The following is an 18,800-nucleotide window of genomic DNA, read 5'->3' on the forward strand; positions in this document are numbered from 1 at the left end:
AGAAGGCAAATTTTGCACACATGCAAATTTCTGCGCACACTCACAGCAAAAAATTAGAGGGAACATTGCACCTAAGTCATTAGCGCATTCTGGCAAAAGGTTTTTCCAAACAGCTCTCATGCAACTAGAAGACACTTGCTCCGACGAGTCACGAATGTTTTCAATCGTGTTTAATGCGTTAAAATTTTTCCAAAATTCTTGGAGTGTAATTGCATTTTCTCCCATTGTTTTTCTACTGCTGTTGAGAATGTCTTTTTAAGAAAATAAACTTTGAAAGTTCCAATGCCGCTCTTGTCCATGGGTTATAGCAATGATGTCGTATTTGGTGGAAAAAATAAAACTTTCATATTCTCATACAGTTCATTAAGAGAATTTGGATGACCATGTGCGTTAATTAAAAGCAAAAGAGAAGACTTAAACCAATGTTCAAATAGGCTTTGCGTAACCCTAGTTTTCTAATTCGCCCACCAAATTACAGGTAAGGAGTTCTTGTTATATCCTTTTAAAGCCCTTAGATTCTGAGTTCAATAGACAAGCAGCAGCTTCAATTTAAAATCTCCATCAGCATTCCCTCTAAGCATAACAGTTAAGCGATCTTTTGATACTTTATAGTCAGGCTGTGCTGCTTCTTTTTTTATATAAAAGTTCTAGATGGCATTTTTTTTTCTATCAAATTTACAAAGAATGTAATTTGTAAATACAGCAGAACAATTGGAGCTTGTAATGCACCCACTCTTAATGCTTAATAGGATGATAACGACTTTCTTTCTCTCAGCCAGGAAACACTCCTCAAGGCTTGCATGTTTTTGCATGGTAAATTTAAAGGTGCGTTAATTAAAACTTGCCGCGTATATGAAGGGATTGTCGCAATTAATTTCGGCGCATTAATCAAATCTCGCGTTAAGCAAGGGATACCAGTACTGTTATTTTTGAAAGAAAAATTATGGTTCTTAATTCATAAAGTTATTCAAAATAGTATTTTTTATTTTAAATATAATTGATATAATTTCACTAATTAGTTGAATCTATTATAAACTCAGTCAAAACAAGGTTTCTGTTAAATTAATATAATTTATTTCACTTTATAGGTATTTCAGATATTCCACGGTGTCAGTCGCCACCTAATTCAATAGCAGTTAAGGCAAATTTGGCTGCTTTTATTCATAACCAACATAATAGTCCACATACCAGCTTAAATTTAATAGCAACAATAGCAGCACCAGTCAGTTCTCAGCAATCAAGTTTCACGTTTCCTAAAACAGTGGTCAGCACTACAGGAATACAGCCACTTAATATGCATCATAGAAGGACTTTAAAGAGCACACTGTGTTCAAACAAGTCTTTTGCTAGTACCATTTCTAATGGGCAGGAAAGGTTATTATTATATTGATATTTTTCTTTTGACCAAATTTACTTGTTGCATTAATGCATTTAGTGAAAAAACTACTGCTTTTGGAGAAAAAAAATTTCGAAGTTAGAATAATTGCCTCTTTCTTCCTTCCTTCCCTCCCTCCCCCTCCTGTAATGCATTGACAAGATTGGAATAATTATTAACTTAAATGTTTATCATCATCATCATTCAGGTCCTTCATGTGATTATTATTATTTTATGGTATCTCCATAGAGTCCAGAGACTCATTGCAGGAGAACCAAGTCAACCATAATACCTACAAACCCTATCATACCTCTCCACGAATCCATTCACCATCAGAGAACTTGCAACAAATTCTGTCAATCCATTCCACTCACTCACCACTCTCCATGCAAAAAATCTGGTTTGTACACCCCTACTAAGCACACTCTTATACAACTTCGACGGATGGCTCCTAGTTCTCTGACTATTTGTCATATATTGAAAATTTTCACTTGCATAAATTTTATGAAATCCCCTTTAATATCTTAAAAAGTTTCTAACATATCCTCCCCCTTTTCTGCCTATCAACACTTTTCTAGTAGCAAGGCTTATATGTTGGTCAGACATAACTGGTGATTAGTTTACGGAATTAACAACGCATATAAAGTATATTAATTAAAGGTAACTTTAATGAATAACTTCTATATTTCGGCAACATCACATTGCCATCTTCAGGAACATAAAGATATGGTATGTGCATGCAGGCACTAACACAAAGCAAATGAGGAAGAAAGCAAGAAACTAACATTGTTCCTAAAGTCCTAATGGTGCCCTCTGGCAGACTAATTTGGTAGTCTTGGCAGTTGGGCTGAAATTCTCATAATGTAAGTCTCCCAAATTTGGGGTAGTTTCATGCACCCAAATTTGTTGAGGTTAGGAACGTTTTTTAGAGCTGCTGAAGATTCTTTGAATAATCTTTCGTATTTAAACTTGCTGCGATGAATTATTTTTGTTTTCTTCCAGCGAATTTTATGGTGGGTATCTAAGGCATGGTCTGCCAGCCCAGAGCGGCTGTACTGGTGGAACCGGATGCAGTCTTTGTGTTCTGAAATCCTAATATTTGTTGTTCTGCCTGTTTGGCCAAAGTAGGACAATTTGCAGCTGCAAGGGACCTGGTATACACCAGGTAGGTCTAGGGGAAGTGGTTGGTCTTTGGTAGAGCGGATAAGGGATGCCAACTTTTTATATGGTTTGTAACAGGAAGTAAGGTCATATTTTTTGAGGATATTGGTTATTTTCTCAGAGGTGCCCTGGATGTAGGGGATGGTGATAGACTTGGTGTAATCTTTATTGTGGAGGGGGGGTTGTGGTTTACTGGTTTTAGTATTTTTTGGATTTTTTTGGGGTAATAGCCATTGGCTAAGAAAGTGTTGAGGATGTGGCTTAGTTCAGTAGTTAGGGCCTTGTCATCTGAGCAGATTAATTTTGCCCTGTTATATAGTGTTTTTATAACCCCATATTGTTGTGAGGGGGGGGGGGGGACTGCTGGTGAATGTATCTGCCAGTATGGGTGGGTTTTCTGTGAACAGAGAAAACCAAAGATCCATCAAGCTGGCGGGTGATTAAAATGTCTAGGAAGGGGAGGGTGTTGTTTTCCTTTTTCTAAGGTGAACTGGACTCTGGGGTGTTGGTTGTTTAAGTGTGTTAGGAAGGAGTGGAGTGTGTCTGAGCCATGTGGCCAAATAGCAAACACATCATCCACATAACGAAGCCAAATAGTGAGTTTTTGTGGGCGGAGTTTAAGGCTTTCTCTTCAAATGTCTCCATAAAGAAATTGGCCAAGGGTGGGGAAAGCGGTGAACCCATGGCTGTCCCCTCTATCTGTTTATTGCAGCAAGTTTAAATACGAAAGATTATTCAAAGAATCTTCAGCAGCTCTAAAAAACGTTCCTAACCGCAACAAATTTGGGTGCATGAAACTACCCCAAATTTGGGAGACTTACATTATGAGAACTTCAGCCCAACTGCCAAGACCACCAAATTAGCCCGCCAGAGGGCACCATTAGGACTTTAGGAACAATATTAGTTTCTTGCTTTCTTCCTCATTTGCTTTGTGTTAGTGCCTGCGTGCACATACCATATCTTTATGTTCCTGAAGATGGCAATGTGACGTTGCCGAAATATAGAAGTTATTCATTAAAGTTACCTTTAATTAATATACTTTATATGCGTTGTTAATTCTGTAAACTAATCACCAGTTATATCAACACTTTGTAACCCATAAACCTTCAATCTATCTTTGTAGGGGGTATTCCACAGACTAATCACCTTCTTGGTCATTAGTCTCTGAATCCTTTTGACCACCTCCTGGTCCCCCCCCCCCCCCCAAGATACCCAGGTGACCAAATCTGTGCATAATAGTCAAGATATGGCTGTATCATAGCCTTATAAAGAGGGATAATAACTTATCTTTTCTTGTTAATGTGTTTTTCAACATCTAAGTAACTCGTTGAGCTATTTTACCAACTTTTGCAATATGCCCTCTGAACTTCAACTCATTGTCCACTATTTTCCCAAAGTCCCTAGCAGTTTCCTCTAAACCAACACCATCAATATGATACACCACATGCAACCTTTTCAACTTGAAGTGCATAACCTTACATTTTGCAACATTAAATTGACAATCATTATCCTTTGCCCACAATGCCAATTTATTTAAATCTTCCTTCAAGATATCGATATCAACTATTGCTCTCCTCAGTTTTGCATCATCAGCAAACAATTGAATATCCACTCTTAAGTCTTTCTCTGTGTCATTGATATACAAATTAGAGAGTAGTGGGCCTAGTACCAAACCCTGAGGTACTCCACTAGTCAGTATCATTCTCCTAGACTCCACCATATGCTACACTCCGGTGTCTGTCCTTCAGCAACTCCCCTTTCCATGCTATGATACTAGCCTCATTTCCATTCCATTTGCTCCAGTTTTTGTAATAGTTTTCCATGTGGTATTCTGCCTTTTGGATAAAGGTAATGGTGTATCCATTACCTTTATCCAATTCTGCTGTCACTTTATTATGAAATGTGAATAACTTATTAAGAAAGGACCTACCCTTTACAAAACCATGCTGCCAAATATAGAGTATCACATCCTTATCCACCCACTGTTGTTTTTTACCTTTCACCAACTTTTCCAGTACTTTAGCAACCATTCCTGATAGATTAATTGGTCTGTAGTTTGCTACCTCTGTTTTGGAGGTAGTACTATTTTGGAGGTAGTACTATCTTACCCTCTTTCCACTCCAAATATAGAGTATCACATCCTTATCCACCCACTGTTGTTTTTTACCTTTCACCAACTTTTCCAGTACTTTAACAACCATTCCTGATAGATTAATTGGTCTGTAGTTTGCTACCTCTGTTTTGGAGGTAGTACCATTGCATAAAGGTGGTACTATCTTACCCTCTTTCCACTCCCTTGGAATCCTGCCAGAGCTGAGACTTAGATTAAACAACTTTGTCAGAGACAATGCCAATTCTCTTGCACATTCACGTAGTATACGGGCTGATATTCCATCCAATTCCACAGCTATGTTCACATTCATATTTTTCAATATGCTGAACACCTCTTGTTCATCTACCTCAATGTTGATGTACATCTCTGTAACATCAATAACTGTAAAATCACTACCTGGATGATAGACTTTTGCAAAATGATCACTTGGCCTCAACTATTGCTTTTTGTTCACTCACCTTCCTACCATTAGCATTGTTTAAAGTCATTCTACCATAGTCATTTTCCTATTACTTGCTACATAATGAAAAAACTCTTGGGTTTACTTTGGTTTGTTTGTCTAATTCTCTCTCATAGTCTTATTTGGCCTTTCTTATCATATTAGTTTCTCCTCTTGCTTGCACTTTGTACTGCTCATGAGTATGCAGATCAATTTTTTCTTTACATTTCCTCCACAACGTTTTTTTTTTCCAGCCCTTGCTTTAATCCCCACTCATCCACTTAATTCCAACTTGATTTATCCTCCTGACCATATGTATACAGTCTGATACTGATACTCTCAAGCAACCTCTGACTACTTGCATGCATTACTGACATTCTTTCCTTGTAGTTTCTCAAGCATGGCACTATTCCAAGATGACTCCCGAGTCTCTCATAATCATCAGTCTTATAGTTGAATGTAAAGCTCTTCTTGACAGAGAACTCAACATGTTTGGCAACTTCCCAGAACAAGACGGCATGATCACTCTCCCCAATTGGTGACAGAGTGTCTACCTTGGTTATGGATAAATCTTCAGGTGCTGTTATCAGATCTAACACCCTCAAACCCCTTTTCCCATCTATAACATGTTGTTTCATGTAATTATCCCTTAGTAACTGTATAAATCCCTTTCTATCTTGACACGCCTGATTTCCTCTCTCCATTTGATGTCCCATTATTTAAAGTCTTCCATAATAATTGTTTGGCCTTCATTCGTTGTACCGATCTGCCGATACATCGCATCTACATCTTCCTTTTGATTGCCTCAAACGAACCATTTCCCTCAGACCTAATATCCTCTTTAACTTTTACTTTTGTTGTTATAATTCTGCAGCTATCATCAGCAATACCGATGATAGCTTCAGTCCTGTCCTGTTTCTTCTCTTCTCCCTGAAAATACAATACCCTTTACATTCTATTTCTGTAACTATATTATTTTCAGTCAACCAGGTCTCAGTGATGCATATAATTTTTGGCCAAGTTGAGCATACCACTGCCAAAAACTCCTCATCCTTATTCCTGATAATGCTTGCATTCGTACATGCATTTCAACGTCCCTTCGTAACCATAGTTACCCTCATGTAATGTCATTATCAGCCGATTTAAATTGGAGACCTATGAAATCCCATTTGCCATGATATTACTGTACACTTTCTCATTTATCACAGGGGTGGCCAGACACATGCTTGATTTCAACTTCCTTAATATCTCTAGTTTCCCTGGTTTTGCACTACCACGCTCTCACTAAACAACACTTTCTCCAAACATGTAACTCCAAAACCATTTAAATGTAGTCCATCAGGCATATAAATGTCCTTTCATCCATAAAATTCACTCCATACATCAATAAACTGCATACCATTCCTCCTGCACAATCTTTTTATTGACTCATTGGCAATCATGGCCCTTCTTCTGAGTTCTGTCCTATCATCCCGAGGCAGCAGAATCAGTCTTTACTTTCTTGCCCTTCATTTCTGCTTCCGCTAACAATTCTTTCATATCTTCTCTCATTGCATATTTCTCACCTTTAAAAGCATTTGTGCCAGCCAATACAGTCAACTCATTTCCTCCATTCTTCTGCATACTTAGTGTCACTAACATCCTATATCTTGGCACCTGAAAAACATGCTTTCATCACTTTCTCATTAAGTACACCTCTTATCATTGAATCTCCATAATTACAAAACTAATTTGGGAGGCCTCCCAGACAACACAGTCTATCTTACCACCCCTTGAGCTCATCTGCCATTTTTCTCACCACTCTATCAGGCAGTGCATTCCACTGTTAAACCATCCTCCATGCAAAGAAACCACTCCTCACCCTCTTTCTCATCCCTTCCAGGGATGGTCCATTGTCAAGTTACTTCCCCTTGTTTTACCATCTGAAAGAACTCCCTATTGTCAACCCTGTAACACCTCTCAACAGTTTAAATGTCTCAAACACATCATCCCTCCCCTTCTATCTTTCACACTTTGCAGTCAGTATCTACCAAATCTCAGTTCATCCTCATAACTAGCATTGTAAAATCCAGATATCATTTTTGTTATCCACCTCTGTACTGTTTCCAAGGTTAATTTTATCCCCTTCAAATCCCGAGCACTATAGTCCAGGCATGGTCTGATCAGGACTTGACATAATGGAATCACCAGCTCTTCTACAATCATCTGCAATCAACAGAATATCCCCCTTCAATCCATTGGCAATGTCATTGATATATGGGTTAAACAATACAGATCCTAGTACTAAGCCCTGTGTGACTTCACTTGTAATCTTTTGCTTCCTTGATACTGCTCCCTCATACACAACTCTGATACCTATCAGACAGCCATTCCCAACTCCAATTCACTAAGCTGACATCTAAACCCATGTGCTGCAACTTAAATAGTATCTTATCGTGTGGTACCCTGTTAATGCCTTTGTAAAATCCAAAAAAAAAGAAAAAAAAGAAGAATATGCCTTTCCCTCACCAACTACTCTTGTCACTTTATTATAAAAGGCAATTATATTACTTAAACAAGAACACCCCTTAACAAATACATGCTGACTCTCACAGATAATATTACCCTCATCTGCCCAATGCAGTAAATGATCCCTCACTAATTTCTTCAAAATCTTAACTACTGATGAATTTCATTTATTTATTTATTTTTATTTATGAAAGATTATTTGCAAATCATGGCTGGGATAAGGATTTTTTTTTTCTATTTTATCATTTTTTTAAATAATTTTTTTTTTTTTTTGTATTTTTGATTTTTTTTTTTTTTTTTTTTACATAGTCTGGACACCATGCTCTAGAGAACAACCATGGAACTTTTTCAAGCCACTTCAGGCCTCCAATAAGCAAGGTAGTGGTCTCACACCAGGCCATTCATCTCCCACCTAAAATGCAAACTGTTCTGTAGTTTGATGCTTCCATTCTACAACCACTCATGTAATGGAACTATCTTACTTCTCCTTCCACCCTGGGGAGGAGAGATCATCCAATCCCATTGCTTTATTGACATCCAGAGTACTCAGTATTTGAAACAACTCTCTTTTTGTACTTCTAAACCTAGAACCTGCCCCATCACTCTAGTATTAAAACCTACTCTCCAGGATGAAATACCCAATAAAGTGTTCATTGAACAACTCCACTTTGTCCTTTGCATCAGTCTTTCTACTCCCATTTTTATCCAACAATATCATTCTTCCACAATCATTTCTCCTCCTACTGGTCACATAACGAAAGAATTCCTTAGGATTTTATTTGAATCTCAAGGCCAACCTCTTCTCATATTCCAGTTTTGCCTTCTTTACCAAACTAGTAACTCTCCTCACATGAGTCTTATACTCTTCATGCATCTGCTCTCCACCTATCTTATATCTCTTCTGTAACCTCTTTTTCCTCTCTGTTCCCATTTGATATTGTTTGTCATCCACTTTACTCCAAATCTTGTTCTCTTTTTCACTCAAGGTATATAACTTGCCATTGCTGCTAATAAATATTTTTTCACCAGTTCCCATGCACTGATGATATCGCCTTCCAATTTCTCCATCCATGTAACTGTCCCAATCCGATTTTAAGATTCTTATAATCACCTGCCGTATAATTCCACATAGATTCCTTTCTCTTTGGTACTACTGCATAATATTCATTCTCCACATCATAATTACATGGTCGATCACTGTCTCCAACTGAGTGCAGAGATCTTAGTTACAATCAGATCATCTGAAACTCTGACAAAATTCAAAACTCTTAACTTTATGTTCCTTCTCCTACATGTTGCTTAAGAAATATTTCTCTCAAGAATCCAAAAATTCCATTACCTTACTATATGTGCAGTTTTCTCTTTCTAGGGTATGCTGCTTTAGTTAAAATCTGTACCAGTCTTTTTTTTTTTTTTTTTTTTTTTTTTTTTTTCACTTGCTAAGCTCATCCTAAACATCTCCTGCTCTTTATCCTCTAAACTCTTATCTGGCCCACCTTCACCTCACTCCATATGCTCTCAAAACCATTAATGCCATTGCCTTCCAATTCCTCGACTCTGAGCACACAACTCACTTATTATAAGCAATACTCCACAGTAGTGGAGTATTGCTTATGTTTGCCTTTCCTATAGCTATACTCTGCTACTTCTATTCCTGTCAGTATATCATCTTCTGTCAACCATGTCTCACTGATCCCATTAATCTTTAGACATGCTGTGGCTATCAGCATCACCACTTTATATCCTTTATTCTGGATACTTCCGGCATTAGTATAAAGAAGCATCACTGCATTGTTAGTGTTTCTATACCTGCCATTATTCCCTCTGGACGTCACTTCATTACACAATGTGTTCTGGATTCTGCATTACATGTGTTCCCCTCCTTCTTTCAAGTGACTATTCCCATAAAAGGCTGCCCTGCTACCATCCAAGCTGATAATTCTAGTTTCCCTGCACCATCACTTTCTTGTTCAGAGAACAACATTCTCTCCAGATGCCTATGCTCTTCCTCAATGAAATGCAAATGTCCTCAAATGCACTCCAGGCTTTTACATAATACAGACCTCTTTTATCTTTTTTTGGTTATTATGGCTATCATACCATTCAATCGATGCTTTTCTCCTCAGCTGTACATTATTATACCTGGGTAACACACTCACTATCTTCCTGCTCTCAATCTTCTGCAGTACAACCTCAAGCATAAACCTTATATCTCTTGCTATCTAATTCACATTGCCTCTCAAGTCATATGAAGTTGATATCCATCATTACAGTTATCTCACCCTTTCACCACTTTTTCACCTTGTTTAATTGCCATAGTCACACTGTCAATCTTTCTGATCTCCATATATCACACCTCTTACCATGCTGTTCCTTCCTTGCTCCCTTGCATCCCTCTCTCTCTTTCTCTCCAACTTCCCTGCCTTCCTGCGTCTCTCCATCCCTGGCTCCTACACTTTCTTACCTTCCTCTCATTCCCTCTTTTGTTTTTCTCTCCTTTCTCTATCATTCCCATAACTCTCATTCCTACTCTCATTTACTTCATATCTGTTCTTTCCAGTCTCTTAATCTCTTCTTTCTCACTTCTTAAATTCATTCCTCATATGCTGCACTCCTTCTTTCAGTGCATCTCTCTCTCTCTCTCTCTCCAACCAATTTACTTCTGTTTAACATTCTCCCTCTCAGTCAATACCATCTTTCAGACCCAAGAATTAAGACTGAGTGGAAGATGATTGCATTAGTTGGGATCAAGTGATTCGAAAGCTAAGGGAGGACATAAGAGATTTATCTGGAAGATTCCAGATGAGCTAAAAACTGGGACTGCTTCAACATGATAGAAGAGCTGTAATTTTGAATGACTTGGAGATTTAGTATAGAGAATATTCAGTGTGGGCATATCTGAAATGATTTTGGTGAGAGAAGGATTTTTATCTGTAGGATGGTTGGGAATGAGACATGTTGAGAAGTTGTTGACATATTTGAGGATGAATGATGAACATCAGAAAAACTACAATTTCAGAGTGTAAGCTAGAGAAATGGTCTGTAAACTGTATTGAATGGAGTGATTGTGAAAATGATTGGAAATGTGACTTTGCAGAGGTAATAAACCTTGAATAAGCCAGAATGAAATACTTTTTATTTATGTGGAGTTAATTGTTTCTGGGAACAAATAAGCAGAAAATTTCAGAAATCATACATATTCTTGAGGGGTGTGCTTCCAAAAAAAAAAATCTTCCCCATTTCCTGGCACTAAAAAAAGCTAAACATAAGAACATCTGCTTTGCTTTTGAGTGGTCAAAAGCAAAAAACGTTCAAACTGACTAGAAGATTACGACCATTCAAGAAACAAGTACTAAAAGCTGATGTGCTGCAGTGTTGATCAACTGCTGCAAGGCCAGATCTTATCCATTATATGATATCAATTGTTTGTTATTGTCTTAGATTGTTCAACTACCCTATCTTTGTAAAAATTTCCAGATTCCTGGCAAAGGCAACTATAATTTCCTCCAACTAGCTGCCTGTAGAGAATCTTGGAAAAGATGGTTACTTCTCATCTTTTATGGTTTTTGGAGGGTACAGCTTTTTTGAAGACTCAGTCTAGCTTCTGAAAACATGACTCAACATGAGATCAATAAATAGGTCTTAAACATCCATTAGAGGTGCTTTCCTAAAACATAAGCATGTAGTATTGAATGCTTATGTTTAATACTACATGCTTATGTTTTAGGAAACATAAGCATGTAGTATTGAATTTCATTGACAGAGAAAGCATATGACAGTGATTGGCAGTATAGTATACTGAAAGTCCTATACAACTTTGGTCTTAGAGGGAATCGCCATCCTTTTATCACATTCTCTCCAACCAAATCTTCCATGTCTTGGTGGGAACTATTCTCGATCAACCCTACTTTCGAGAGGAGGAAGTCAAAGGAAGTCGCACATTAGCAGTCAAAGTTAGATTGATGATGGAACAAATTCCTCTAGATGTAAATAATGGTGTCTGTGATTCTATGAGAGTCATAGAAAGGCAGTTGTAGCAAACTATCAATCATTTTCTCCTGGGCCTGACCAATGAATATAAGTTCTCAGAGCAGGACACTTCGTGTGCAAATGTAGTCTTCACTCTGATCCAGAGCAAAGGCTAGGAAATATATTAATGCATTGCAATAAAGTTCTTGGGACTCTTATTGAATTAAAAGAACCATTCTTGCCCACATAATTTGGATATGTGAAAGCAGTAAACATCCTTCACACTCTCCCTGTCATCTTGGTTGAGGACTTATCTTATCTAGACTCCACTATGGGTCCAGATCTGGGCTTCTGTCTGACACACTCTGCTTCAGTAGTTGGGCCTTATCATCATAGAGTCCAGCTACTGAAAGCTCCAACCATTCTGAACATCATCTTTGCCTAATCTTTTGTTGAAATAAATGAACTGTCTTTGTCGTTTCATTGCCAACATTTGTCTTTACAATGTGCAGTTAAAATAAAACACTACAAGTCTATCCCAATGTGAGGAAGCAATCACATATCCAGCCAATTAAAAAAAAAAAAAAACATTTAAACTATCAGCCAATTGCCATCACCTCAGTCCTCTATAAAATAATGGAGAAAGTCATCAAAAGCCAACTTCTCCACTACTTATTAATCAGCCAGAATCAGTATGGATTCTGCCATTCAAGATCCACAGCTGACCTCTTTCCTTACATCACTCATGACTACACATGTGTGATGGAAAGATTTGGAGAAACTTGTGTTGTCATTGTTGACATTTCCAGAGCTTGTCTGGCATCTAGGCCTCCTAAACAAACTACCACCCTCTATACCTGGGTTGCCAGCTTCTTCTCTTTGAACTTCACCATCAATGCAGGAGTACTTATTTACATGAACGACCTACTCTGAATCACCACTCTCTATTCATCCTGTTCCTTTGACAAACCCTGCAGTGTGCAGATATCCCAAGGATTAAGATCATCTGCAACTAGTGTCTTAAACATTGATCTGTCCTTCAGAGTGGCGAGGGCAATCTGGTCACATTCCATGCCACCAAAAGTCAGTCTTTTCTCGCAAAAGAAATTGCAGCTCACATTCCCTAATCCTCAGTAATACATAAATCACTAGGCAACATCAGATCTCTTTGCTTGGACTAACATTTTCAGATCTCTAATGACATATCTTATCAATAGCTTCCTTCTTCAGCATCCAAAAAAACTAGGTATTCTGTGTTGTTCAAGATGCTGTTTTCACACAAACTCTTAACTATGTGTACAAATCCTAAATCCATTCCTAAAAAATGGTTGCAGCAAAAATACTATCAAAAAAATTCTTCACAAGACTGCACATAATAATAAAAATAAACTAGATTACAATAAAAGAGTAGCCATTCCATACATTAAAGGGATATCAGATAAAATGAACAGAATTCTACAAATACAACCCTAATGCCACCTTTAAACCTCCTGTCAAATTAAAGAGCTTATTCAATTTCTCCAAGGATCCGCTTCCTCCATGGGCCCACCCAGGAATATACTGTATTCAATGTACCTGTTATTTGCCTTATATAGGAGAAATTGGATGCACTATTCATGTCAGAAAAAAGGAACTTAAACGATACATTAAATTTAATGACTATGGTAAATTTGGCATTTCTAATCATGTCCTGAATACTCTACACAGAATTGAATAGAAAGATAGAAAGACACCTGTACATTACCTCATACATGATAGGAACACAAATTTAAAGAGGCCTGTGAAATTCTTATGAACTACTCTAATCTTAACCATGATGATGGTTTAAAAATCCCAAGAATATGGATAACCCATATTCCATTCACATAACCTTTTGTTTTAAGCGTGTATTTTAAATTATAATTTGGATTAATAATCCAGGATCTTAGCCTTAACATGTATGTTAAATTATTGATTAGGTCACCGCTATTGCTGTAATAAATGTATCGATATGAACGTGGATTTGGCAAATCATGAATTCACCATTAGGTGGCATATTGTCTGTGTTGTATAGTTATTAGCGCTCCTGAAAGATAAGTAATTTTTGCCTATTTTAGTTGATAATATTAGGTTAACTGATTGCAGTTTTTGTTTTAAACTGGTGGGTAATTAAATGAGTATTTAGTTGATAAGTAAACCTTGTATTTTTATTTACATTTTTTTTTAAATACGATGTTGTTGGTGTGATGCCAGTGCATGGTAGAACAATTGTAGCAAAGACAGCATTGTCAATAATTTGAATTCACATGATTTTGTGCTGTGTGTGTGTGTGTGTGTGTGTGTGTGTGTGTGTGTGTGTGTGTGTGTGTGTGTGTGTGTGTGTGTGTGAGAGTGAGTGATGTATTCGTTGTGAGAATTAAAGGATATATGGAAGGAAATTGAAATTTGAGAGCAAGTGTGTATTAATTGTTTCAAAAGTAGGTGACAAGAACGAAGCAAATGTTAGTACAGTGGACAGCATCGATGGTAGGATAGAAAATGTCAGAATTAATATAAAAATGTACGGCAGCTTGAAATACAGGAGAACAAAATAGATATAAATGAAGAAATACCACATTTGAATTATCCTTCACAGGACAAACCACAAAACTGAAAAGTTGTAGAAGCAGCAAGAGATTAGCAGAGCTGAGAAGAGAAAGAAGCAGGTGGTCACACGTAAGAATTTAGACGATGTAAACAAATGAGAAAAACAAGTTAATGAGAAAATTTTGTACAGAGATTCAATGATCAGGGGAGTGCTTAATGAAAGTGCAACAAAATCATGTTTCCCTGGCACAGAAATTAATGATATTATTCATGTCATCCGGATGCAAAATGTAAGCCGAAATAGTTAATGGTCTTGGTTGGCACTAATGATCTTAGAGGCAAGAAGTATTCTATGAGAGAGGATGTAAAGGAGTTGCTAGACAAAGTAAAAATGAAGAGCAAAAAGGTGAAGATTGTAAGTCTCCTACCATGCTATAATACAGGCGAACTGAGGGCATTGATAGCCAATGAATGAATACTTAATGGTTTTTGTGTTGGGTGTCCAGAGAGAGATTTGTTCACCAACCATGGTGAAACACAAAATCAGGAAAACTTAAACAATTAGGGTGGAAACACTTGAGTGTGTGTGAAGGCACCCATGAGACGAGTAAGTGTGATGTGTGTGATTCTATATTTGGTCATCTAGTTTCTCAAGCAAAAATATTGAACAAGGTAGTCAATTCAGAAGTAAAGGTAGGTGGGGACTAAAGGGATGCTGCAGTTTCTATATACTAATGCCAGAAGTATCAGAAACAAGGGTGGGGGGGGGTGAGTTTTTTTGGCATTAGTTAGTACAACCTCACTAAAAGTCATAAGCATTAGTGAGACTTGGCTAACAGCAGATGATGTAGTTACAGGGATAGAATGTGAAGGGTTTAGTATTTTCAGGGAAGATAGAGACGATAGGATGTGGGGAGGGGTACTTCTGATGATAGCAAATGAAACACAGCCAAAAAGAATAGGAGATAAGCAGGAGGATGGCTGTTCATTTCAAACAGTCTGGTTTGAGATGGGAGCCAGTAAGACAAAATATATAGTTTGTTACTGCTATAGGCCTGGGGGTTCCGGGGATGAACTTGAAGATATGAATCAGCAAATTAGTACAAGTGCAGGTCGAGTGATTATTATGGGGGGACTTCAATTAAGGAGATAGAGACCATAAGGAAGGAAGTGGAATTTATACACCTACTAAGAGATAATCTCTCGAAGCAGCATGTGATGGAGGGGACTCGGGGTATGAGAATATTAGACCTGGTCATAGGATCGGAAGAGCTATCCATAACCAATATGACCATACTGATTATCATAAGTGACCTAGGAGATTTTAAAACGAGGAGTATTCTGTGAAGAAGGAATACATGTGAAACTACAAGGCAGATGATTATCACAAGTTTATTAGGAAGTTCTTATCTATGTCACTGCATAAACTCTTGCAAGAGAAGTATGTTAATAGCTCATGGAATATAGTCAAGGGGCATCTAGAGGAACCAATATGAAATTATATACCTAAGGTAAGAAGGGTTAATCAAGTAAGAGTTAGATGGATGAGTAATATCATTAAGCATGAGCTGCAGAAGATGAAAATGCTGTGCAGAGTATATAAGGAGAAAAGTGACCAGCAAACTCATGAACAGTACAAAGGTCAGACAAGAGAGGTGACCAGCATGGTAAGGAAGGTAGAATCATGTGAGAAGAATCTAGCCAAACAGGCCAAAGGAATCCCAAGGATTTCTTTCATTATGTAGCAATTAAGAGAAAGAATGACTGGATGACAAAAGCAGATAAAATAGTTGAATTACTGAGTGACCACTTTGCAAGGTATGTCATCCAAGTGAGATTACTGCTGTGACATATGTAACAGAGGCAGAGGTGGATGAATTGGAGATTCTTAGATATTGCAGAATCATAGCTGTGGGATTAGATGGGATATCAGTTCGAGTTTTGCAAGAATGTGCAAGGGAACTTGCACCTCTGACTAAGTTCTTTAAGTCTCAACTCTGGTAGGGAGTTGAAAGAGGGGAAATAATTCCCTTGCATAAGGGAGGTTCTAAGACTGCAGTAGCAAATTTATAGACCCATCAATATCTAAGGAGTGATAATAAATGTACTGGAAAAATTGATCAAAAAGAGAATTCAAGAAGGAATGGATAAGAATATGATTCTGTATGAGGGATAACATTGCTTTGTTAAGGGTCAGGATGCCTTAGTAATGTATTGACTTTTTATAATAGAGTGACAGTTGAGTTGGATAAAGGAAACGGCTAAACAATGATTCTTCTGGATTTTGCAAAGGTGTTTGACAGAATACCATATGAGACTGTGTTATGCAAAGTAGAACAAATGGGAATGGATGTGACACTGGTTATATGGATAAGACGATGGATGCTGGACAGATATGAAAAAGTGGTATATGGAGGAGCAGAATCCAGGCAAAAGGAGGTGACTAGTGGCATGCCGCAGGAGTCAGTGCTAGGACCACTACTTTTAATTTGTACATAAATGATATAGGAAATAACCTGAAAGGAAATATTCAGTTGTTTGCTGATGATGCAAAATTAGGTAGAGCAATAGTTAATGAAGGCGATGTGGAAAGCTTGCAGGACGATTTAAACAGGCTGTCAGTATGTGCAAAAGATAATAGGTGCTAGTTTAATGTAGAGAGGTATAAAGTTATGTATTTTGGGATAAATAGGTTACAAGCTATATACCACATTCATGGAACTGTACTCCAGGAAATAAAGCTAGAGATGTAGGGATTGTGGTTGACAGAGTTGAAGTTTAGAAAACATATTGCTAAAGCAGCTTGGACAAGTACATGAACAAGTTGAGATAATGAAGTTATTCCTCTTTATAAGGCCTTGATATATCTACATATTGCTGCTCTCCTGGTTTCTTGGAGATGAGGAAGTGGTGGAGAAGATTCAGAGGCGAACAACCAAGATGGTAAGTGGTCTGTGGAATGTTCCCTATGAGTATAGATTGAGGGTGTGTGCGGGTTGCAGAAGTTGGTTGATAGGAGAAAAAAGAGTTGATATGATAGAAACATTTATGTTATTTAAGAGTTTTATAGAATTGATGCAGGGGAAATGTTTCAGCACTTGGCTAGAGGGGCAACAACAAGAGGTCATCCCTGGAAGTTGAATAAAGGTGTGGCTTGTAGGGATGTGAACTGTAATGATTTTTTGCTTGGAGAGTTGTGAATTAGTTGACTCTGTTGCCAGCATCAGTTGTGAGTGTTTTGTCTGTTAATGCATTCAAGGAGAAGTATAATAGATTTTGTGGAAGTTTGGGTCTCTCACGATAAGTCTTCGGACTCCATGGAGGTGCCCGTACAATATTATTATTGATAATTTGGTCTCTGACAATGTTATAAATTGGAGGATATAACTCTGATGTAGGTTGGTTTTTTTTTCTCTTTTTTTTTCTTTTTTTTCACACGTTATTCAAATTATTGTCACTTTGGCATATTACTTGAAATGTAGTATGGTCTCTGTGTATATATATATATGTATACTACAGATGATGACCTTAATATGAAAGTCAAAATGTCGGGAAATTAGAGTAATTATTCTTAACATGATTGTGGTCTCCATAATTTTATAGACCATAAAAATAATGTTCTGGTTGTTTTGTAGACTGTTCCAATGCTCTTCATTTATTTTATTGATTTTTCTGTTTAGTTCATTATGAACTTTTTGTATCTATTATATAATAGATATACAGAAGTACCTAATCATCTGGGATAGGTCATCATTAGATTCTTGATTTGTGCCCACAGGGATGTAAAGGATATGGTAGTCCTACATGAAAAGTTTATATCTAGCTTCCCTTTCAGTCTGTTATCAGCTAGGACACCAGCATTATCAGATCTTATATTTTGTTCTTCTATCACGCTAATCTTCCTCCTCTTTTTTTTTTTTTTGTCTCCCCATTCTCTTTATATGAACATACTGCCTTAGTTTAGCTTAGATTAACTCGCACATTTCCTGAATGCTAATGATGTCAAGTTCCTTTCTAATATCCTCATTTTTCATATATGCTGCCATTGATACCTGTTCATTCTTCAAATTTTTTTCAGTGCTCTTGTGTTTCTTGCTTCTAGTCCTCATAATGTTAATCCATATCAGATCAACATTATTAAATGGCGATTAAACATGGAACATTGGCAAAAAATGAAAAGAGGTAGTACTAGTATAGAAAATAAGTGCTATCAATAGCGAACTTAAAAACCAAAATACATCATAGGAAATGTGTGTGATCTATTTGTTCAACAATAAATCCCTACAGAGACTTGCAGATCAACTTTACAAATATGCATGGTCTTGTCTCCAACCTCAACTCCAACCACTTCCAACTTCAGGCTTCAAAATCCCACTTTTCCTGAGAGAAACTCAAATTTCAGCAGCTCCTCCAAGCACTACCCATCTCAACTTCTCCAAATACACACTGTTTGATTCCTTTTAGCTCAAATGTTTGCTCTGGCATACCATGCCAGATATAATTCAACTTTGAATCTCTTGACTATGATGCACTTCAGCTGAAAATCTCTCTATCCCACTGTGTCAAATAAATTTGCTGTCTATATTGCTCTCCCATTATCACCAACCATTCTGAACTCTTTGACATCCTCTTATTGAAAGTCAGTGTCCTTTAGTCCAACTTTCCTAGCA

General features: G+C 37.3%; 1 protein-coding gene across 4 annotated transcripts in view; it reads left to right on the top strand.

Annotated features, from left to right (window-relative positions):
- The window catches only part of LOC150102880 (uncharacterized), a 539,029-nt gene that overhangs the window by 409,328 nt on the left and 110,901 nt on the right, over positions 1-18,800 (top strand). For all 4 annotated transcript variants that reach the window (XM_090397682.1, XM_090397680.1, XM_090397684.1 and 1 more), the window contains exon 13: positions 1,089-1,374. In XM_090397682.1, coding sequence (XP_090253808.1) covers positions 1,089-1,374 — 286 coding nt within the window. The remainder of the gene's footprint in view (positions 1-1,088; positions 1,375-18,800) is intronic.

The sequence above is a fragment of the Typopeltis vanoorti genome, chromosome 9 (assembly GCF_054136105.1).
Source record: "Typopeltis vanoorti isolate ZY-2024b chromosome 9, IOZ_Tvanoo_1.0, whole genome shotgun sequence".
Classification (NCBI taxonomy): domain Eukaryota; kingdom Metazoa; phylum Arthropoda; class Arachnida; order Uropygi; family Thelyphonidae; genus Typopeltis; species Typopeltis vanoorti.